The sequence below is a fragment of the Pithys albifrons genome, chromosome Z, assembly GCF_047495875.1.
Source record: "Pithys albifrons albifrons isolate INPA30051 chromosome Z, PitAlb_v1, whole genome shotgun sequence".
NCBI classification, from domain to species: Eukaryota; Metazoa; Chordata; class Aves; order Passeriformes; family Thamnophilidae; genus Pithys; species Pithys albifrons.
The window spans coordinates 16,512,525-16,532,983 of NC_092497.1; the positions used below are offsets into that span (position 1 = coordinate 16,512,525).

General features: G+C 35.5%; 1 protein-coding gene across 1 annotated transcript in view; it reads right to left on the reverse strand.

The window, feature by feature from the left end:
• The window catches only part of HCN1 (hyperpolarization activated cyclic nucleotide gated potassium channel 1), a 195,480-nt gene that overhangs the window by 152,325 nt on the left and 22,696 nt on the right, over window positions 1–20,459 (reverse strand). The window contains exon 2 of the mRNA XM_071581368.1: window positions 19,692–20,115. Coding sequence (XP_071437469.1) covers window positions 19,692–20,115 — 424 coding nt within the window. The remainder of the gene's footprint in view (window positions 1–19,691; window positions 20,116–20,459) is intronic.

Genomic DNA, 20,459 nt, shown 5'->3' on the forward strand with positions numbered 1-20,459 from the left:
GATGGTTTTCAATCCAGTTTTGAAAAAAATTCTTTTCACAATCGATGGCATAAATGTTAGCTATTAGAAGGCCTCCTTAAATATAATTTTCATGGTAATTTTTATGCTTTCCATATTATTAGTTGTTTATTCTTGAAAAAAAAAAAACAGAGAAAGCATGAAGATCTTAAGAAGAAAAACCTATTAAATAATGTATGCTGTAATTGAAAAGTAAAAGCGAACCAGCATCAAGAGTATTTCAGGCAGTATAATGGCTTTTTCTGTTCCTGAAAATGAGTCATTATATTTCAGCAAATACATGGTCGCCAATCTTAGTTTGCATAAAAATCTGTTATAGTTTTATGTGAATCAGTAGTAGATCTGATAGGAAAAAATGTAAAATATTTCACATTATGAAGCACATTTCTTTCAAAATGGAAGAACACACCTCTTCCAACATCTTCTGGAGGATGAGCAAGGAGGAAGCTAAGGTGTTGACAATGCTGAAATATCCCATCTCTCAAGTAAAACTAAAATTGCCACAACTGTACCTATAGTAATGCAAATGAAAAATAAAGGTGATATCAAATGTTTTGATTTTGTCAAGCTAAAATAGTCTAGCTTAATTGAAGAATAATATTCTTGATTCTTCCTGTTTGTAAACTTGATGTTCTTATATTTTGTTCTTTATTGAAGCAAAGAAAGATGTCAAAATCACAAAATTATTCACAAAACAGAACTGCAAAAAAGAGATTGTGACAAAACTGTAGGTGCTACAGTGACATCCTGAACATATAGAATTGTGGTTTTACATTCACTGAGGTTTCTACTGTAATCATTCTTTAAATTATAAAAAACCTAAACCAAAACCAAAACTTCATTTAGAGTGCACTGAAAAAATAATCACAAATCTGGATTGGAAAATCAATCAATTTGCAATCAATTCATAAAAAAGTTGCTCCTATATTGTCTTTCCTCGTGGTTATATAGCACTCTAGATCTACATGAACATACAAACACTATTTACATGTATGTCTCTGTTATGGGTTTAAGCTAGGTAGGCCTAAATTTAGGCTTTAGATTTCAGACTTTGCCTGAGACTATCAGCTGACTTGAGCTGGGCTGGGCTAGCTGACAGCTGACTACTGGCCAATAGTATTCCATACCATATTCTGACATCATCTCAAAAGTGTAGGAGCCGGTGGGGGAGTGGCTTGGTCAGTTGCTTCAAACTCTGGTCCCAGGAAGACACACTGTGCTGTCCCAGGAGGGACAGGAAGGCCCAGGCCCACCACTGGCTTACTACCATGTTATCCTAGGAAAGTAAAAGGTTTGCTTCTAGTCTTTCTCTGCTTGAATCTGTCCCTTCAGGAACTGAGTTCTCTGGAATGATTTGTAGCTAAAATAGTGGGATTTGTGTTCACTGGAGAGTGGGAAGCTATTTCTTGTAATTTCTAACTTGTGTAAGTGTCTATTATATTTTAGTTTGCTTTTAATTTTCTCTTTTCTGTATAAATATATATGTAGTTAGTTTAAGTTTAAACCTAGTTTGAGGGTGTTTTTCCCCTTCTCTCTTAGTGTCAGGGGAAAGAGATTGACTCTGTGTTGGGCAGTTGGCATTTTGCCAGCTCAACCCAAGACAGTCTTTTAACTGTGGATACATGAAAATAAATAATCTAAACTAATTTATTTTTCCAAAATAACGAATTTATCTTTAAGCTCATAAATAACAAAAGTGAGCTTTTAGCTAACAAAATAACATTGCCTCCTATAGGTGGTGAGGAGTGGGAGGTAATCAAACATTTATATCACCCATAGCAAAAATCCTGACCACTTAATAGAGCTCACTAATAATAGAGAGAAGCAGAAGTGTTACAGTGTATTGGCATTGACCATTTTCTCAGCAATGAGCAGCACTGTTGTATTACCTTATCATGAGCTGCCAGCACTGACACTTTAAAAGCAATTCTGCCACCCGTGGTTATAAACACCTTAGAGCAATGTGACAACCATCAAGGCAAAGATGGCAAATAGAGAGAAGTTAATTTTCAATGGATATATCATGCAAAAAAACCCCCATAAGTGCAGAAAAATTAATAAACGTCTTAGTTTCAATGTGATATTGAAATTTTGGAAAAAAATGCAGACATAACATCTCTTCAAATGAGCAGGAAAGGCTTCCTCATCCCAAAAGCCTTTACAGCTTCAAACAAAACACAGACATTTCTATGTGCACTGCTAACAAGTGCAACACACTTCTGCAATGTAATAAAAAAATATGGAGGCATTTCTCCTGTGTAGCCTAGAGACCAGACCACTTATCTGAGCTAAGATATGGATGAATTATTTCTTAAGTAGTTGCTTACTGAACAAAATGGAACTGCTTCAATAGATCAAAAAGGCAGTAGATATTCATCTGACAATCAGGACCATTCAGTAGGGGGTATACGAGTGTTGCAAGGCAGGGATTTTTTCTGATTCTCCCATGCTCTACATGACTTATCTCATTTACAGAACATTATTCTTTTTGCTCTCTCTCTCTTTCTCCCCTTTTTCCTCTGTTTTGATGAAAAATATTCATATGGGAGGTTTTTCCTCACTAAAGAGCTGTCATGGATAGCATCACTTTTTTTAAAAAAAATTATTATTATTATTCATTTTGGCAACACAAATTGGCATTTGCTCTGAAAGCTCACAATTTGCAGAAAATGCCTGCTCTAGTTATCCTAGAGCCTTAACTTACCACTGCCAAAATGAAGGCAAGATTGGCATGCCACTTGGGTGTGTTATAACACAAGGTCAGACATCGCTACGGCTGTTACTGGAATTATCTATGGTACATAAAAATAGTAGAACAAGAAAAGAAAATCCCTTCTAATGGGTAAGGAATATTTAATCATCTAGGAGTGGAATTTTCCCTTAATTGATTACAGTAACATCCCTACTTGTCTTCTCCCAAGGAAAAAAACATGGACAAAATAACATCCAAGCCTAGACAACCGAGATATAGGGAACATAAAACTCACAAAAGACAAAAGTATTACTAAATTTAAATATGTTTCTCCAAGAAACTAAAGCTGGCTTTATAATTACTCAGCAGATTTGCATTTTTCATTACTTTTATATATATAATTGAATTAAAAAGAAAAATTCTAATTATGAAGCATCTGCAAGAAAATCATGAAGTCCTGCTACTCCAGTGAGAGATATTACAACAGACAGACCCCCTGCAAGTTTCCCAGTGTCCACTCCTTACCTACGCACTAATTCGTGGTATTCCTTCACAATTGTTTCTTGAATATAGAGAACTAATTAATTTAAAATATTATGAAGGAAAAAAAAATTAGCTCAGACCCCAAAAAACTTTATTTGTTTCCAAAACTCTAAAAAAGTTCTTTTTGAAATAATACATGGTAGGTGATGTCACTTCAGAAATACAGATTACCAAAAGAACATGAAGCCTATGTTCTATTTAGAATTCTGGAAGTTCAGGCCTTCAGACTATGGTTAAAGTATTTCATGTTTCCATAGATGCCTAAGGATTTTAATATGTATTTTGTCAATTTTTATAGGGTTATACAAGTTATACAAGTTTTCCTAAATTTCTTAGATTTTAAACGGTATTTAGAAGTCACTGTGGACTTTCACACACAGTAGCAAGGACATGCTGTTTTGAAGAGCATCTCCAAGAATTCCAATTGAGACAATAATATAACTTGTAGTCAAAACAGGAGAATTATCCTAAAGCGCCATTTGAGGGGTTCCAAGGGGCAGTTCTGAGGAGTTCTGAGGGTGGGCACAAGGGAAAATGGGCACCAGGGGTCAGTTATATATCACACATATTAATTACTGAAAGTTATAAAAGCTGTAACATTTGGCTCATGTCCATGCACATCCTTTTGGTGTGCACCTGGGAGCTTCCAATAAAGGGCTACTTTATCACCTATCTGTCTCCGTTAATGTTGTTTTGAGAATCTTTTGCAGGAATTTTAGTCATCACAGTCCTCAAATCTGAAAGTCTGCAAAATGCTCCAAAATGAAGACTGTAGGAAACAACAATGCTCCACAGCAGAACTGAATGTTTCACAACATCAATAAAACTTGCATTTCTTTAAAAGATCTTTAATTTATAGTAAGAAACCTCATGTATGAACAAGACAAATCGTGTTACATACTAGTTCTGGGAGGAAAAAATAAAGTCAAAGGAATCAGTTTTAAGTAGCTTGAGAAGTAAGACTTAGATAACAATATTGAATTGGCCAGCACTAGACAGTGATCATAGAAACATAAATAAAAAGGAATAGTTGATCCATGAGACCTACAGCAGCTTCCTACCAGCTGCATTCAAAGGCAACAGAGCACAAATCTATTTGCCTAAGAACTGCAGCAGTCTCAAATCCATAGTAGATATGGGGTACATTTAAAAACAGGCTTGATGTGGGCACAAGGGAGCAAGACCAGCAGAGCATCAAAGAGGGCTTTTCTCTAACAACCTATTCAAGTTCTTAAAAACCTGCACCCTGGTAGGTACAGAGGTTGCTATAACCCCATTGATCTTACAGAAATAAACAGGATAAAAAGACAAAGACATGTGAATACTGATGGATCAAGGATCTGTAATAGCTAATCTACACTACAAAGAAAAAGAACATTTTAGTAATTCTTTTTGGTGACTGCTGAGTCTCACAATCCCTTATCAATGGCACACCTAAAAAGGCACAGAACAAAGTGAGTTTGTAACACTGTTGAAGAATAGTGCCATAGCATCAAGGAAATCACTGACAACAATTAAATGTAAGCATTGTTATATATTAAATATCATTCTGAATTGCTATCAACAATGTCAAGGTTATAAGACAATCTGTATTACCCTGAAAATGCCAAACTCCAACTGGTTCCCAATTTAAAAAGTGCTGACTGTCTAGGAATTGGCTGAGACAGGACAATATAACCTTGTGCCTTACAATGCATTTTTATATGCCAAGGACGCTATAGCAAACAAGCAACTGTGAAGGAAGGGGAATCTTCAGCTGCCTACTGATTTTAGGAATCTCAGATCTGTAAGTCCACTGTAAGATAACTCATACTTTACTCCCTCAAATAATGAGGAAAGATGTAGCAAATCAAGAACTCTGAATACATGGCATTCTGGGGAAAAAAAACAACTTAAAACCTGTTGATCATTCTGGGAGTGGGCAGAAACACTCCAGGTAAAAGGAGAAGTGCATAATCATAATGCTGCATTTGAAAATGGATTTCAGTTGACAAAATTGTAAACACTCGCTTACAACAGATAGAACAGTAGCCTTTACTGATGCTAGCATGCTTCACTTAGCATGCTAAAAAAAAAGCCTAGAGTACAATATCCTTATGTGCCCACAAAGACAGCATTATGAATTACAAAAGTGTTATTCAGGATGAAAATACTTTTTGAAGAACAGTATAAAATAAAAGATTTAACATGACAGGCATTTCTCTGACAATATGCAGATTTTTTTTACTTTAGCTTTTTTAATGCTATACTCCATTTTTCTGTGCCATTTTGTCTCACTATTTCTTCTTATACTAATTTGATATAAGGGCAGCAGATCTGTGTCAATGCTAGGCCACCTTTTATCATTTTTTCAATTATCAGCAGATTGCCTCATCACACTTTCAACGAGGACATAGATTAAGTCACAAATCTCCTACAGAAACATTATAATAAAACTTCACATTGAGCACTTAAGGATTAAAGGCATATAAAAATGCCCTTTTTTCATTTGAAGAATTTTTTATTCTAAACTTGTCATAGTTAAGTAAAAGTTTGAAAGTATAGTAATGGGCCAAATCATTTGATGTTTTTGAAATGCTTCTATCCATTTAACAGTTACTAAAATTGATTTTGTTCTACCTATCTAGCAGTGTTCATCAACTAACACTAGTGAGTTAACTCTTCTCCCATACAGAAGAAATCTATAAAAATTCTTTCAAAGAGTATCACACAGATTATGTAACTCTGTTTTTTCATGTACAAATACTTGACTTGCTAAGGAAATCCTTGTAAAGACATAGAATTCTACTTAATCATTCTTTCCTTGCTACTTTAGAAGTACTCTGAGAACATCATCTGAAGTAACTGAATGCTAGCAGTATCCTACAAAACTCTGGCATAGTGATGGTCATGGAAGAGACTGCCAGTTACATGCTCTACTCTTAAAGTGAAGAGCAACTTTAAAATAAAAGTTAAATAAAGGTCACATTTTAATTCTGTTCCACACTTAGAAAAGCTTTTCAGCCGAGTTATCTGTTTCCTCTTGCAAATGAATGAAGTGGGTCTCCAGGACAAGTCTTGAGAGTTTCCACCAGTAACATAGAAAATTCTCAAACTTTCACTAGTGCCGCCTCACAGAAGTAAGGTGAGATGAACTCAGACACCAAATCACTAATTCAAAATATTAAAAGGTAAAACTAAAGGAGCTTTACAGTTTCCCTCTCTAGGTCATACACATTATTCCTCAATGCTATGACTGGCCAGGAGCTTTGAGATTATCTCTAACGGCCAAGACTAAGAAAGTCCTGATTTTGAAGTGTTTGGACTCCAGTGATTAATGGGTGTCTGAGCTCCCTGGCCAATCTGTGGAGAGAGATGGACACTTCAGATGGTGCTGCTAATAGACATAAAGGGGAATGCAGATCTGCTGACAGCTAGTCGATGGGAAATGTCAGGGCTGCCCTTTCTTTGAGTCATGATACAGTCATTCCACAAAGCCCACAAACACCCACACTGCCTCTCCATCAGGATGAGTGCTCCCACCATGAGGGCAGAGCCACCCGCTCCATTAGGTGCTCAGTCTGGCGCAAGAAATCACATCAGGTCAGGTAGGGCAGTGTGCCAATGCCAGTTTTGTTCTATGCCAACCCTGCCTGAAGCCCTTTAGAACAAGGAAGGTAAGGATTATCTTCTTCAACACATTAGTGGATGATACAGTAGACTTCCTTGGGTCTGCTTCCTTTCCTAAAATAAAAGACTGCTATTAGAGGAGAAAAGGAATAAACGTGATGAATGGAATAACTTTACATTCTGTAGCTTTCCTTTGGGATGGCTTGCAAAAATACTTACTTTACTCAGCAAACATGACAAATTTAGAAAACCAGTTTTCTCTTTTTTTACTTCCATTTTTAAGAAAGGAAACTGAAGCATAATTCTTCTTGGTGTGTTTATTTGTACTAGTCTAAGTAAAAACTGTCACTAAAATCTCTGTGTTTTGCATCTTCACCTACAGAATTTAGAGACACTGAGCTATTAATTCAGAAGGCCCTGACCCTCCAGAGCCATTGCCAGTTAGCACAGAGCACAGGCTGTCTTCCCAAGACACTTACATGACATAAAGGAAGAAGTGTAGGACTGAAAAGGCATTGGAGGACAAATGTCTGGTGGCATATTTTCCAGAGTGAAAAAAGTATGGAGGTCACCCAAGGGCATCTGCAGCTCAATTTAAAAATAAACTACAGCTTAATAAACTTTATTGTGAAGCATCAGAAATGTAAAAATACTGAAAAATATTTAAGAGATTTATATATCAATATTCCTAAATCAGTTTTGCAATAATAAATCAATGAAAAGAACAATGTCAGACCCCAAAATAGTATCTCCCTACTCTGCTAATCTACTGGAATACCACACAAGCAAAATGTTAAATACATGCAAAAGAAGATGGGTAATGATGCAAATATGGCACTTCTAACACTTCAGTTCCAAGTACAGAGAACTCAACAGCCTAGCTCAGCTGCTGCCAAATGCTGCCTGTCAAGGTTGTGTGTATCTGACCCTACTGATGTCCTCTAGGTGGTTAGAAACCTGTTTCTACCCCTGTCCCAAACTGCCCCAAGCACTCCAGACAACCAGTGACTCAGGAACATTCAAGAATTAGTATGACGTAATTGTCCAGGCTTCATAAGCACCAAGAATATTCCTTTGCAATTTATTAATTATTTCATTATTACAAGATAATAATATTACTGGAAACATGGAGATGCTTGTCAAAACTGGAATCTCAAAACATAAGCACAGATGAAAAGATGGTGGCTGTTTAGGGAAATATAGTGAAAAAAAACCCAAAATCTAAGGCGAGTTGAATGCTACAAAGCCTTCAAGAAGTCATGACAGAAAATATCAGACATTGCACTTCCAGTGTCCTCAACTGTCCGAACTGCCGTTATATCATAGATATGACTTTTGAAAAAAAATGCCATTGTTTCTATAATAACAAATTAAAAATGCAAATAAAAATATTTACACATAAATTTAATAAAATACTATTTAGCAAAATAGGTAGAAGTTAAATTGAACACACTTTCACTCTTAGAAATTCAAAGAGACATTTTCTTCTGAGGTGTCACCAGTCTTATTTCTTTTTCATCACGCTAATTCTGCTGAGTATTTGCAATGACAAGAACACAGACAAGAGACAAACTAATGGAACATTCAACTTCCAGCCACAAAGTAGATGTCAGAGTAGTGGAAGCAAATCAAACAGGTTTGTGATACCACAAGCCATACCACTTGTAGAATTGTCACATAGCTTAAACTAAACGATGGTAGTCACAGAAAATATGACATATGTGATTTTTGACACTGGTTTTCTAGACAGCAGCAGCTAACAAAAGAGACTAGTTATAAATAAAAAAGTCATTTATGAGTATTAGATTGTTTGCCCTCTCTTGCCAGATTTGTCTTTTTTTTTCCTGTCCTCTCCTTTTCCCTAGGTGTAGCATGCATAATTGTTAATACAGTACTACATTTTTGAATATATTTAGCTCTGGAACATAAAGCTAGAAGTACACTGCTCCTCAAAAAAATCTCACTGTCAACAGATCAAAAAAGATGAACTGGAGGAAAAGGAAACTCCTCAAACATGTACAGTAATCCTGAAATTCAAGCTTTAAAATCTCAAGCTATATTTCAATTGGTGGGGAATTATTTTGCAATTCTCAGGTGAAAATCCACCACTGGGTTAAATTTTCCAATTCTAAATGAGCTGATAATCACTTCCTCTAAAGAGCATTATTATATTTATCCTATCAGGGAAAAAAACCAAAACAAAAACAAAACCAAAACCAAACAAAAAAAAAAAAAAAAAAAAAAAAAAGAAAACAAGAAACCCCAAGCATTTAGAGAAAGTGGAAAGAAAACCATTGGACCACAATCATGACTTATGATTCAAAGATTCAAAACTCTTTAAATGAGGAGAGAAACAAAGTTCTGTACTCACATAATTCACAAAGAACTAAAAACTTTATCATTTCATATACTTCTTTTTGTGTTTCAGAGCTGAATTCACAAACCAAACATTGATCTAACCATTTTTCTTTTGTTGTCTGTTCAAAACTTTGAGAAGGAAGCTGATTCTCTACAGGAGGCTGAGTGCATATAAAAATTTTATCTCAGTAACAAGCAATGCCCCAGTGTACTAAGGATTTTAAATTCTTAGCTCCAACTAGGTTGCTCAACAAAGACACATGTAGTTTTAAAATTACAATGTAGCTGAAGTGTTCATGTCTTCAGCTGCCTTTTATAATATGTAACACGAAGTATCCATGGACATCTGAAAAGAGGGAAAAAAGATTTCAGAAAGGCAAAATCCAAAGCTGTCACAATTGCTTTCTCATCCTAAAAAGCACTAGCAATCAGCTTAAAACAGACAGCATGGGAATTGTTTTATTAAAAGAGCAGCACCAAGAAGAAGAAGAAAGAAGAAAACAAAGAACAAATTGTTAAAAAAGTTGTCATGAACTAGTGATTTAATCAATTATGCTAGCAAACTGAGAAACAGTATCTGTAAAAATCTTGGTGTTGACCAATCATATTTTCACTAGCTTTCATGGGAGTAGCAATGGATAAGTAAAATGAATAATTAAAAAAAAAACATGTAAAGTTCTGTTGGAATTATTTTTAATTATTTTTAAAATAAGGTATCTCTTCATGCATGTACTTCAATGAAAAGGGTTATTTCTACTCATACAAACCTTTGACACTCTCATTTTTATTGCCTTGCAGTTACTATGCCCATTAAGAACACCTCAAAACAGACTGATTTTTTTAAAATTATTTTTAGAAGATCAATAAGCATACATATTTGCAATATGAAAACATTACCAGAAACATAAAAAGAAACCCAAGCTGGGCTGTGTATTAAGTTACCAAAACTGACACATAGAAAAAAAAAAAAAAGAAAAAAAAAGAAAACCACATTTATGGGGGAGGCTGGTTTTGCCTTGGGTGAAATAAATAAGTGATAGGAAAAAGAATGTTCATATCATAGACACTGAAGGAAAAACAGTGCTTTGCTTAACTCACCAGGAAGACTCTGAAAGAAAAATGCAAGTGACTTGTTTAGGTTCAGTATTTTAAAACTTCTCAGTGATCAGAACTATGCAACAATTCTAGAAATTACCCCTTGCCTTTGAAATAATGTTTCAGCTGCATTTTTTTCCGTTACCTTGTTAAAACATATCTGACATTATATTTCCCAAGCTGGAAAACAATTCTCATGTGGGATGCCCAGCTATTTTTGAGACAGATGAAGACATAATTCATGTCTTTGGCTGAGGGAAAAATCGATCATTCTGATGAGAACTACTACATGGTTTTCAATAATGTGCTTTGGAAATCCCACAGGAAGGTACTCTTGAAAAGGGATTCACTTTAAATTATGCACAGCAATATTTGTTCTCCAGGTTTAAGTTTTGGCCATAAATCTTGTATGCTGCTATCTTAAGAGTATGAAGGAGCACCAGCTCAACAGTGAAACTTACAGTTTTCAGTAGAGATAAAAAATTGTTTGCTTGTCTTGAGTCTTTGAATACTGCCAGTCATTTTAAATCATCTGAACAGATTAAAATTGTAGATAGGATCATTTTCTTTGGTTTTTATTCAGAGGTGCAGTGAAGGTTAGGAACCTTCACATTTGAAGAAGTATTCAAATAAATATGTACATGCACATTTTTCTGAACTACCATTGTTCTATCATGTTTTTGTTTTGTGTTGTTTATTTTTTTCTTTTTGTTTGTTTGTATGGTTGGGGGTTTTGGTTGCTTTATGTTTGTTGGGGTTGTTGTTTAGAGGGGTTTTCTTATAATCACATCCTTTTTGTCTTCTGCAGGTTTATGTTCTGTACAGGGCCTATGGTTCTGTCAAAGATTATAGCAGTAATATCATAATTAGCCTTCAGGCATTTTCAGGTTTTTTACATATGGTTTCTCCCATGCATATATGGGGCTCTACTCACATCTTCTCACCTGGGAGCACCCACTGGATACTCCAGTACTGCGTACCCTTTTGTCACACAAACCCAAGACGGAAATGACACCAAATACACTAAATGGCAGAAGTTTGTGCCAGGTCAATAACAAGTTGCAACATTTACTGAAAAGAAAGGCAGTGCAACTATAAGACACTGTATTAAGGTAAGCAGAAGTATAGTTAAGATCATTGCTATTGGTTATGAAAGCAGAGAGGATGGGGGGAAAAGAGAGATGTTTAAGGAGATAGTAACTAACAAAGAAAATACTACATGCCTAGACACATGGAGAGACTAAGGCAAAGCACTTGTCCATGTTAAGAAAGGTGACAACAGTGAGAAATAGAGCATGTTCCCAGTGCAGTGTGGTGAGGAGAAATTTACAGTTCAACCACAGCTTTCATTTCTGCTTGGACGCAAGGGGCTCTGACAATCTCTGAACTGGGTTATATCCCCGTTCTTTCCAAGTCACAACTATATTTAAATCATACATTACACATGTGGGTAATATCACCGTTATTGGGAATAAACTCCAGCAGATTCAGGTTACAAATAACTCATCAAATATAACTTGCAACTGGTAAAGCCATTTCTACACTGTCATCTCAGTTCCTGAATGGATTGTGTTTACCCTGCAAAGAACAAACCCAAAAGTGTCATCCTTGCAAAATTTGTACAATTTTTAAATTTGTAAAAATACATTGGAAAAGAATGAAAAATCCCATTCACATGTTCCCCTTCAGTCTCTTCACTGCAGGAACCAAAGAGAGCTTGTACTACATGCACTCACTGTGGGAAGGACTCTGGGGTATCACAGTGTCCAAATGGTCAACCATGGTCCAGACCCTGGCCTGCCCAAACAGTTCTTTGGCTGTCATGAATTTCTCTGACAGTTCTTCATCTCCAGAGAGGGTGGAGGACAACGTGGTGAACAGCCAGCAGCACAGTCTTGCAAGAGGACTGTACCTTCCTGACATACCCCCTTGCCTGACATGGGGTGTATCCATCAGCCCATTACCCTGTGAAAGCTAAGTGGGCTTTCTGCTTCTGTTAAAAGCTTAGGAGGGAAGAACAAGGTTTTATTTTAAAAATCTGCAGCCAGGAGTAACATGTGCAAGCCCTCACAAGTGCAAACCAATGAGTTATTGCCGTAACAGCTAAAAATAGTGAACAAGTTAGACTTAAAGAAAAAAAAAACACTTCTGAAAAATGTGTTACAATTGAAGCTGACACAGTTCTGATAATTTTCAAAACTGATTGATTAGCATTATTTAGAAATGTCACTGAAAAGGTGAAACCACCTTCTTGATTCTACAGCCAAGTCTCCGAGGAACAGGTCCATAGAAGCCAGGCTACACTTAAGTAAAGAAGAAAACATCATCCAGGGAAATTTGTCTCAGGCTATGTTCTACTTTTCCCTGGTTTATCTCCCAGGGAAAGCAACACAATTACTCTCCTGGCATAGGCACACAAGAAAGGCAGCTCAGTTCACAAAGTCTTAAAAAGAGTGTAGAAAGATGAAGCAAGAATTTTTACTCTCATAACACTTCCTATTTATTGTCTAGGGGAATTGATTATTCTTTCTATGAAAGTGCTTACGCCTTGATCATAAAGTAGGAAATTAAGAAACAGAATACTCAATATGTTGCTTGCATTTCACTAATTGCCTTCTCTGCAAATGCCCTGTTCTTTTTCAACGGTTAGCATTCTATTATTAGGACACCATGGATAATAATGCCTTTGTCCTAGGTTACCAGGTGGGACCAGTTTATCACTGTGTGGACGATCAAACAGGGTGTGTATTCCACACCCTCTATTCATTTCCCAAGAACTGTTAACAATGAACCATTTGCAGCAGCTGCCCAGGGCACACCCAATTCCTCAGGGTGTGAGCTGGGTGTGAAAGACATCTGTGAGATAAGAGCTGTGATAACTCCTCTCCAGGAAGTCGTTAACACCTTCACACCCAGCCTGAGAGGGCGTGTCTGCTAATGGGCCATCAACGATTCCAAAATACCCCCTGACTCACAGAGTCAGATCACCCATTGTGGAACTCTCTGCCCAGGGGGAGGGACTGGGTGCTCCCACCTGGACTGGAGGGTACATAATGTGGGGGTTTGAAGACCTCAGGGAACCACTTGAAATGAAAGGAGGACCAGAACCTTGACAGGAGAAGGCCACCATTCTCAATCAGACTGCAAATACCACTCTTCATCAGACTGCAACCATCATCTGCATCAACAGGTTCTTTACCTCCTTTTGCTTTGGACTCAGAGGAACCACGTGGGGCTCAGCTAACAAAACCCCTTTGTGTTTGTGCCCCAGGGCACTGGGTTACTGGGGTTTGTGGGTTAAAAGCAATTTCTCTTTGTGTCATTGTATTTATTATAATTTTTTTATTAAATTGTAACTCTGATTTATAATCTCTCTTAAGCTGGGTTCATTTCTCCTGCCAGTTTACCTTTAAACCAGCACACTTTTAATTGTATCTATCAGTTATGTGTATTTTTCTACTGTTATACAGAAACTAAAAGAATGAAAAAGAAAAACTTGATTTTTTTGTCAGTGTTGTTTCATGGATGTTTCATTTAGCTGCAATGATATATACTTTTCTCAAATATTTTTCCTTGAAATTAAATAGTATGGTACAACTGAATACAATTTACTCACCAATGATAAAATCTGTATAATTTCGTATAAACAAAGAGGTTTACATGAAATGAAATCCATTATAATTTCCCATCTGGAATACTTCCAATTTTAAAAAGATTGTATTAGGTGCTCTGTTTAGCAAAATACAGACAATAGGCATTTAACTCACACAAGAGAGAAGGAAAATTGAACAGCACTGTGGATCACATACCTGTATGAGAGTGATTTTTGCTCTTATGAAAATGTTTCTATTCACATGTTCATTTATATTGTATAACACTTTATTTTAGAATTTAGGTATCTTACCTTATTTTTGTAACTTATCTTCAGTTCTATCCATATATGCAAATAATATTTATCAAACTGGAACTACATAATCATGACATAATATCAAGACATATTATCAACAGTCTTAACACTCTCAAAGAAACTGCCTTTACACTCTCTAACTTTAAGAAGAAAAAGAAAAAGGTAGTAGTCCAGGTTCCAGCTCTATAGAGTCATAGTCTGCAGATAAAATACCTCATTTGTCATAGAGACAGACTATCCTTTAGCCAACATCCCAATCGAATTGAGGAGGAATACCAGCATTGCAAGTCTTACCCAGGAGCAAACTGACTGCCAGTGCAACTCCCAGGCAGAAAGGAACATATTCCCTCTGCAAAATGGGCTGAGCAATATTCTGCTCTGACAAAGCTAGAAGGTTCTTCAACAACTGTGTTGATCAAGGACCACTCTTACCTTTTTTAATTCAAACTGCAAGCAAGCAGTGTGAGGTTTGTTTTTCTTCCCTGTAGATTACACAAGAGGTGGAGCTGGTCACTACATATCAAGCACACATTACCACAGCTTGTCAGCATCACCTGGTAGGGATGACTGCAGAAGAGAGAAACCCCCAGGCAAACCTCACAGGCACCTGAGATACAGCCCAGTGATGAATGGAAGTCAGCTGCATGATGTATACCCATGCAAGTATATGTTCACTAAACAACAACAGGAATAATTCCCTACTGTTTGCATATTTCCCTAGTCCTGCTAGGGAACACTTCTTGGAGGGTGCCAAACAGCTTGGCTTTTTCATATTTCTCCTTGATGCACACAGTGTGACCCCAACCACAGACTTTATTCAGGAGGAAACAAATTCACTAATTGATACATGAAGCATCTTCCAACCATGACTTTCCAGGAAAAAAATTAGAAAAACCAAAAAAAAATTTGAGTTTTGTTTTTCTGTTTTCTCCTATAGAAATAGGGAGTTTTTGCCACTTCTATCTTTTTAATTGAAGGAAGGCAGAAGACTTCAGTACAGAGACCTTGTTGCAGAATTCAGAGACTTTGTGCCAGTAAAAAAGACTTTTCTATGTCTTCTTTCCCCTACAGTTACCAAAAAACATCTTCCCTTTATTCCTTATGAGACAGACAACTCATATTTGGTTAATGAATGTACCTCTAAAAGGCAATAAAAAACTGTTCTACTTTAAGGTAATCTAGTTAAAAATTGAAACTCATGTTGTATTGGTGTACTTATTTGCAGTACTTGGCTAATGACACAATTTTATAGGGCTTAGAAAATGCATTGTAAACTATCTCCTTGGAGGAGAGGAATTAAAATTAAATGAAAAGAAAGCAAAAATATTATGTCAACTTTCATTTTCACAAGACTATTAACTTAAAAGATTAAATTGAGTAACACCATCATTGCCAAGAAAACCCCATATCTTGTAGACACAGCCCTGCTGAAAGCAAAGGCAAGGCAGAGAAAAAAAAAAAAAAGAGGGGAAAAAAGAAAAGAAAAGAAAAAGAGAAAAGAAAAGAAAAGAAAAGAAAAGAAAAGAAAAGAAAAGAAAAGAAAAGAAAAGAAAAATCTAATCAGTAAAGTTAGGTGTTTTCATCCAACACCACAAAGTACCCATCATTATCTCTCCCTTTCCACACATTTCTCCAGTCAGTAATCAAGAGGAGAGATAAAAATCCTTGAATTCTCAAGGCTGTCAAGGAAAGGAAAACTTGGGTTTATTACAGGGACAAAAATCAACTAATCCCAACCACAGAAACAGCAGGTTACTTCCACATGCTGAACTAGGAGTTTTCTTCAGTTGTTTGGATAATACAAGTGTGCTTTCACAATAATTTCATTTAGGCAACTATAATGATTTAACATCATACAGATATATATAATAAGTGTACGGTTGGCAACAAACAGCACAAGGAGAGGACACCTAGTGGTAGTCTGTGTTACTCAGGGTTGGTAGCATGGAAGAAAGAGCTGAAATTTTTCACGCAGGACCTGATTTGGCAAAGCTCTTAATGCTACATTTTTAAGCACTTTAGGAAGACTTAGCATTCCTGCAAGCCTGTATTTATGTGCTTTTCCAAATCATCATTACTGTGATTATCAGAAATAAAACAGCAAAACTGGAATATGGCATTTTGGTGTGATATCCCCAGAAATACATTTCATTAAACATTAGAGCTTTATCAACAGCAAAAGTGGAAGTTGACAATTATGTAGGTTCATGAGACTCAAAAAGTTTGTGAAATTGAAAACCAGATTTTAGTACAAGTTAAAGTAAGTAGTGGCTACAATTTACAATTTTTGCATATTTTACTACATTATTATCTTGCAATAAGCATTTATTCACTTTAGAAATGTTTCTAGGTCTACATAATCAGAACGACTCAAGGCACATTTTTAGAAGAACCAATTCTATTCACTCATACATTTACTAGGTCTTGTCTTGAGATTAGAATAGCTGTAAGCAAAACTATTGAAGTCTGGGTTTCAATCTGCTTTTGGAATATATTTTTCTTTTAAAGAAGCAGTAAATTAATGTAAAATTGTAAAATGTAAAGCAAAGTGCTATATAATTTGACATATAATGATGCATTTATTTCTAATTGTATCTTTTATTTTTTTTATTGGTCATTGATCTATGGACATATTTAACTAAGAATAACTTAATGACTTGCATGTAAATCTATGTAAAACATTAAAAGGACAGCAGTTTTGACAGTCTTGTAAAACTTAAAGTAAATAAGAATTAGGTCCAGTACCGTCTGTTCAGTATTTTTAGGAAACTAAGTTAAAAGAAAATTCAAAACAAACTGTCAGAAATCTCCAGTGAGCCATTAATTTGGATAAGCAATTAACATCAGACTAATTCGAATATATCAATCAGATTTCATACATATTGCACCACAGGCTACAGCTGTTCCATCATAACACTTAATGTAGAGAAAGCTTCTGCAATTTATAAATTATTTATCTCAATATTATTCTATATGGTTGTTAGCAGCTTGATTGTGATTTAATAGTTTTAAATTATGTGTAAGTAAATAAAGAAAAAGAACCATGTTTCACCAGTGTTATATAAAAATCTTTTAAATTTTTGCCTGCCCATCCTAAAGTTCAGGACATTGACCAGCTGAAGTGCTGGTATGTGATATCTAAAAGGAAAAGCTCAAACAATGTCAGCCTTGATGGGATAGCTGCCTTTTAATACAATTTGATTTGTTCATCCATCAGTTTCCCATGATGTATCCTCTTTGCATCTTATAAAGAATGAGTTTGCTGGTTGTCATCTCAGTATTTTTGATATAATGTTCATGACTCTGGATTCAAACACATATAGTTCACATATAGTTCAGATTTATCTGCATCACATTTAAAACTAGTATGTCAGCCCCTAAATGAAAACTTTTATATCCTTTTAACCACACAAAAACAGGCTCCAGTTTTGTCACAAAGATCATTTAACAGTCACTCCTAGTTGTCCGTGTCCAAATGCACACATACAGAGAACATTAATACCAGCAACTAACTCTCAATACAGCAAAGATTATTCCTACCCAGTTTTTCTGATTCTTTGCTTTAAAATATTACAATGTTATAACATGCATTTTCTCTGAAGCCATATATGGAAAGCCATGATCTCCTTCATTTCTAATCTCTGCTAAACAAAAATAAAACAAACAACAAAAATGCCCTTTTTTTCTTGCACACATATAATTTATCAGAGCCTGATTCAGACTACACATTCATGTTTGTTCCTGCATGTGAGAATCTTTTTTCAAAAGCAGACAACGAGCTTCTTGCCATTTTACTGCAGGCTTAAAAAAATCCCAACGAAAGAAAGAAAACCCACATCTAGACCCTCTTCCACCTTCCTGAGAATATATTTAAAAACTTTTACTACTGGAATCAAAGGTGAAGTTGCAATTAAGCAGCCATTACTTAAAGATTAAATAGACCAAGCACCAACTATTGCTCGTTTGGATCATATCTTCTGGTCACTTCTAGACCCACTTAGTAGCCAGTTCAAGTATTTTGTTTAGAATACCTGATTTCTCTTTGACAATAGATGGAAAGGAGGAAAAAAGAAATTAATTTCTCTGCCTTGTAGGCATTTATAGTGGCAAGCTAATAATTCAAGCTGCCAAAAAATAATGCCATTGAATGCATTTCAGAAGGGTTGTCTCTCTGTAAAGCACAGAGGAGACAAAAGCACAGCTTTATGGTAGAACTGCAAAATATGCTTAATCATTCACTTTAGTTAAATTGAGTCAAAACTGAAGTGCTCTATTTCTGTGCAAAAACATCATTACACTGCTTTACAGAGAGGCAAGAATAAGTTAAATTTACAGAGAGGCAAAAATAAGTAGAATTTGCAAAATAGAGTAATAAAACCTAATTACCTATTTCAGAGACTTTTTGAGAAACAACTATAAATTTTTTAGACTTTTGATACTTAGGATCATCCAGCATCATGACAGTCCAAAATATAATCTGACTTCATTTCTAAGATGGTGCTGAATTTAGGTTTCTGTTAAGCCAGAAAGTGCATACAATACTGGAGATTATTGGCAAAAAAATGCATCAGAAGTGGTAACAAATCTTCCTTCAATATATTAAATAAATATTTATCAATTTTATTTATGGAAATCAATTTTAATAATTCTTCCATGATAATGCTCTACAAGATAATTCTCATTATGCTTACTTCACAAAAGGTTTAGAAAACAGTAATGTTTTCCCCATGGTCTTAGCACTTTTGTTCAAAACACATTATGATATTTAGAATTACAGAAATGAAGACAGGCAAGTAATAAAATGACTGAATTATGGTGGTATGTGCCAAAGCATTAGACACTTCCTTGCCATGAGTATGCTGAATTAGGGAATGTAATAATTTCCTGGAAAAGGCACAATGCCAAATTGTCAGGCAGCATAACGTCATGTCTGAAAACAGCAGAGTTGACAGTTCAAAGAAATTACTCAAAATTTGGACTCTCAATTTTTTGGAAAGAAGGACAGCATTTGATATATTGAGACTCCATACAGCCTTTAAACAATCAGCATTCTAGGATATCTACTCAATGGTAAATGGTTTCAGTTTCTCCTAAGACAAATAAATATGAACATGTATTTTAAGTTCTGTTGACTACAAGGGTATTAACTTAGTAAATTCAAGTGCTAGTCCCCAAAATCCAATGCAGATTTGTGTAGTTCTTAAAATTTCTAATATTCTCACTAAAAGTCTATCCATACTAACTGTGCTGATGGTCCCAAACATATTCTGGTCTCTGTCATTAGCAGAGAGAAGATGGTTACTCTGAGCTGTTTTCCCCAAAAAGGCCTTTCTACTAATACCTGTTTGCAATTACATCCATGAGTAAAAACTCTATTACATTCTAGTTGAGTAGTTCTTCAAGAGATCTGACTAGTGTTGTGTAGGAATAAGGTCTTAGTGAATGGTGTTATAATCATATAAATCTTACCTCTTCCCACTGATGTATGTATCTAATCAGTCTTGAAAGGCGCAATAAACGTAACAGGCTGAGAATTTTTGTAAATCTCACAATACGAAGTGCTCTTGCTGTCTTATAAACCTCTGAATCCATTCCTTTTTCTACAATGAGAAAGATATAATCCACTGGTATTGATGAGATGAAGTCAACCACAAACCAGCTTTTTAAGTAATTCATCTTAATGATTTTAGGGTCCAGTATTATTTCAGAGCTGTCTTCATTTACAGTCCCAGTTCTAAAATTCATTATCAAGTCCAATAGAAAAACAGTATCTGATGCCACATTGAAAATAATCCATGGTGTTGTTGTTTGTTCTGTGAAGAATGTGATTCCAACCGGTATAATGACAAGGTTTCCAACCATCATTATGAGCATGATTAAGTCCCAGTAAAACCTAAAAAAAAAAAAAAAAAGGGAAAAACAGAATGGTTGACTTAACGTGGAAAAACATCCCCATAAAAATGGTCTCTATTATGCCACCGACTTCATCTCCAAATTTTGTTAATGCTAAGAAAGTTCCCATCATTTTAACTTATTCAATATATTCACAGTCAGTAAAGTAATTACATCTCCTTAGGTGCCTTCCTTCTCAAGAATATGCCTCTAGAATAAAGACAGTACTATGACTTGTGACTCCATGGTATATCACACATGTGTGCATGTGTGACACCCAGCAAACTTGGGTCAAAACCTCTTTGTGGTGTTATATATGTGCAAAACTGATATCTTAGGCCAATC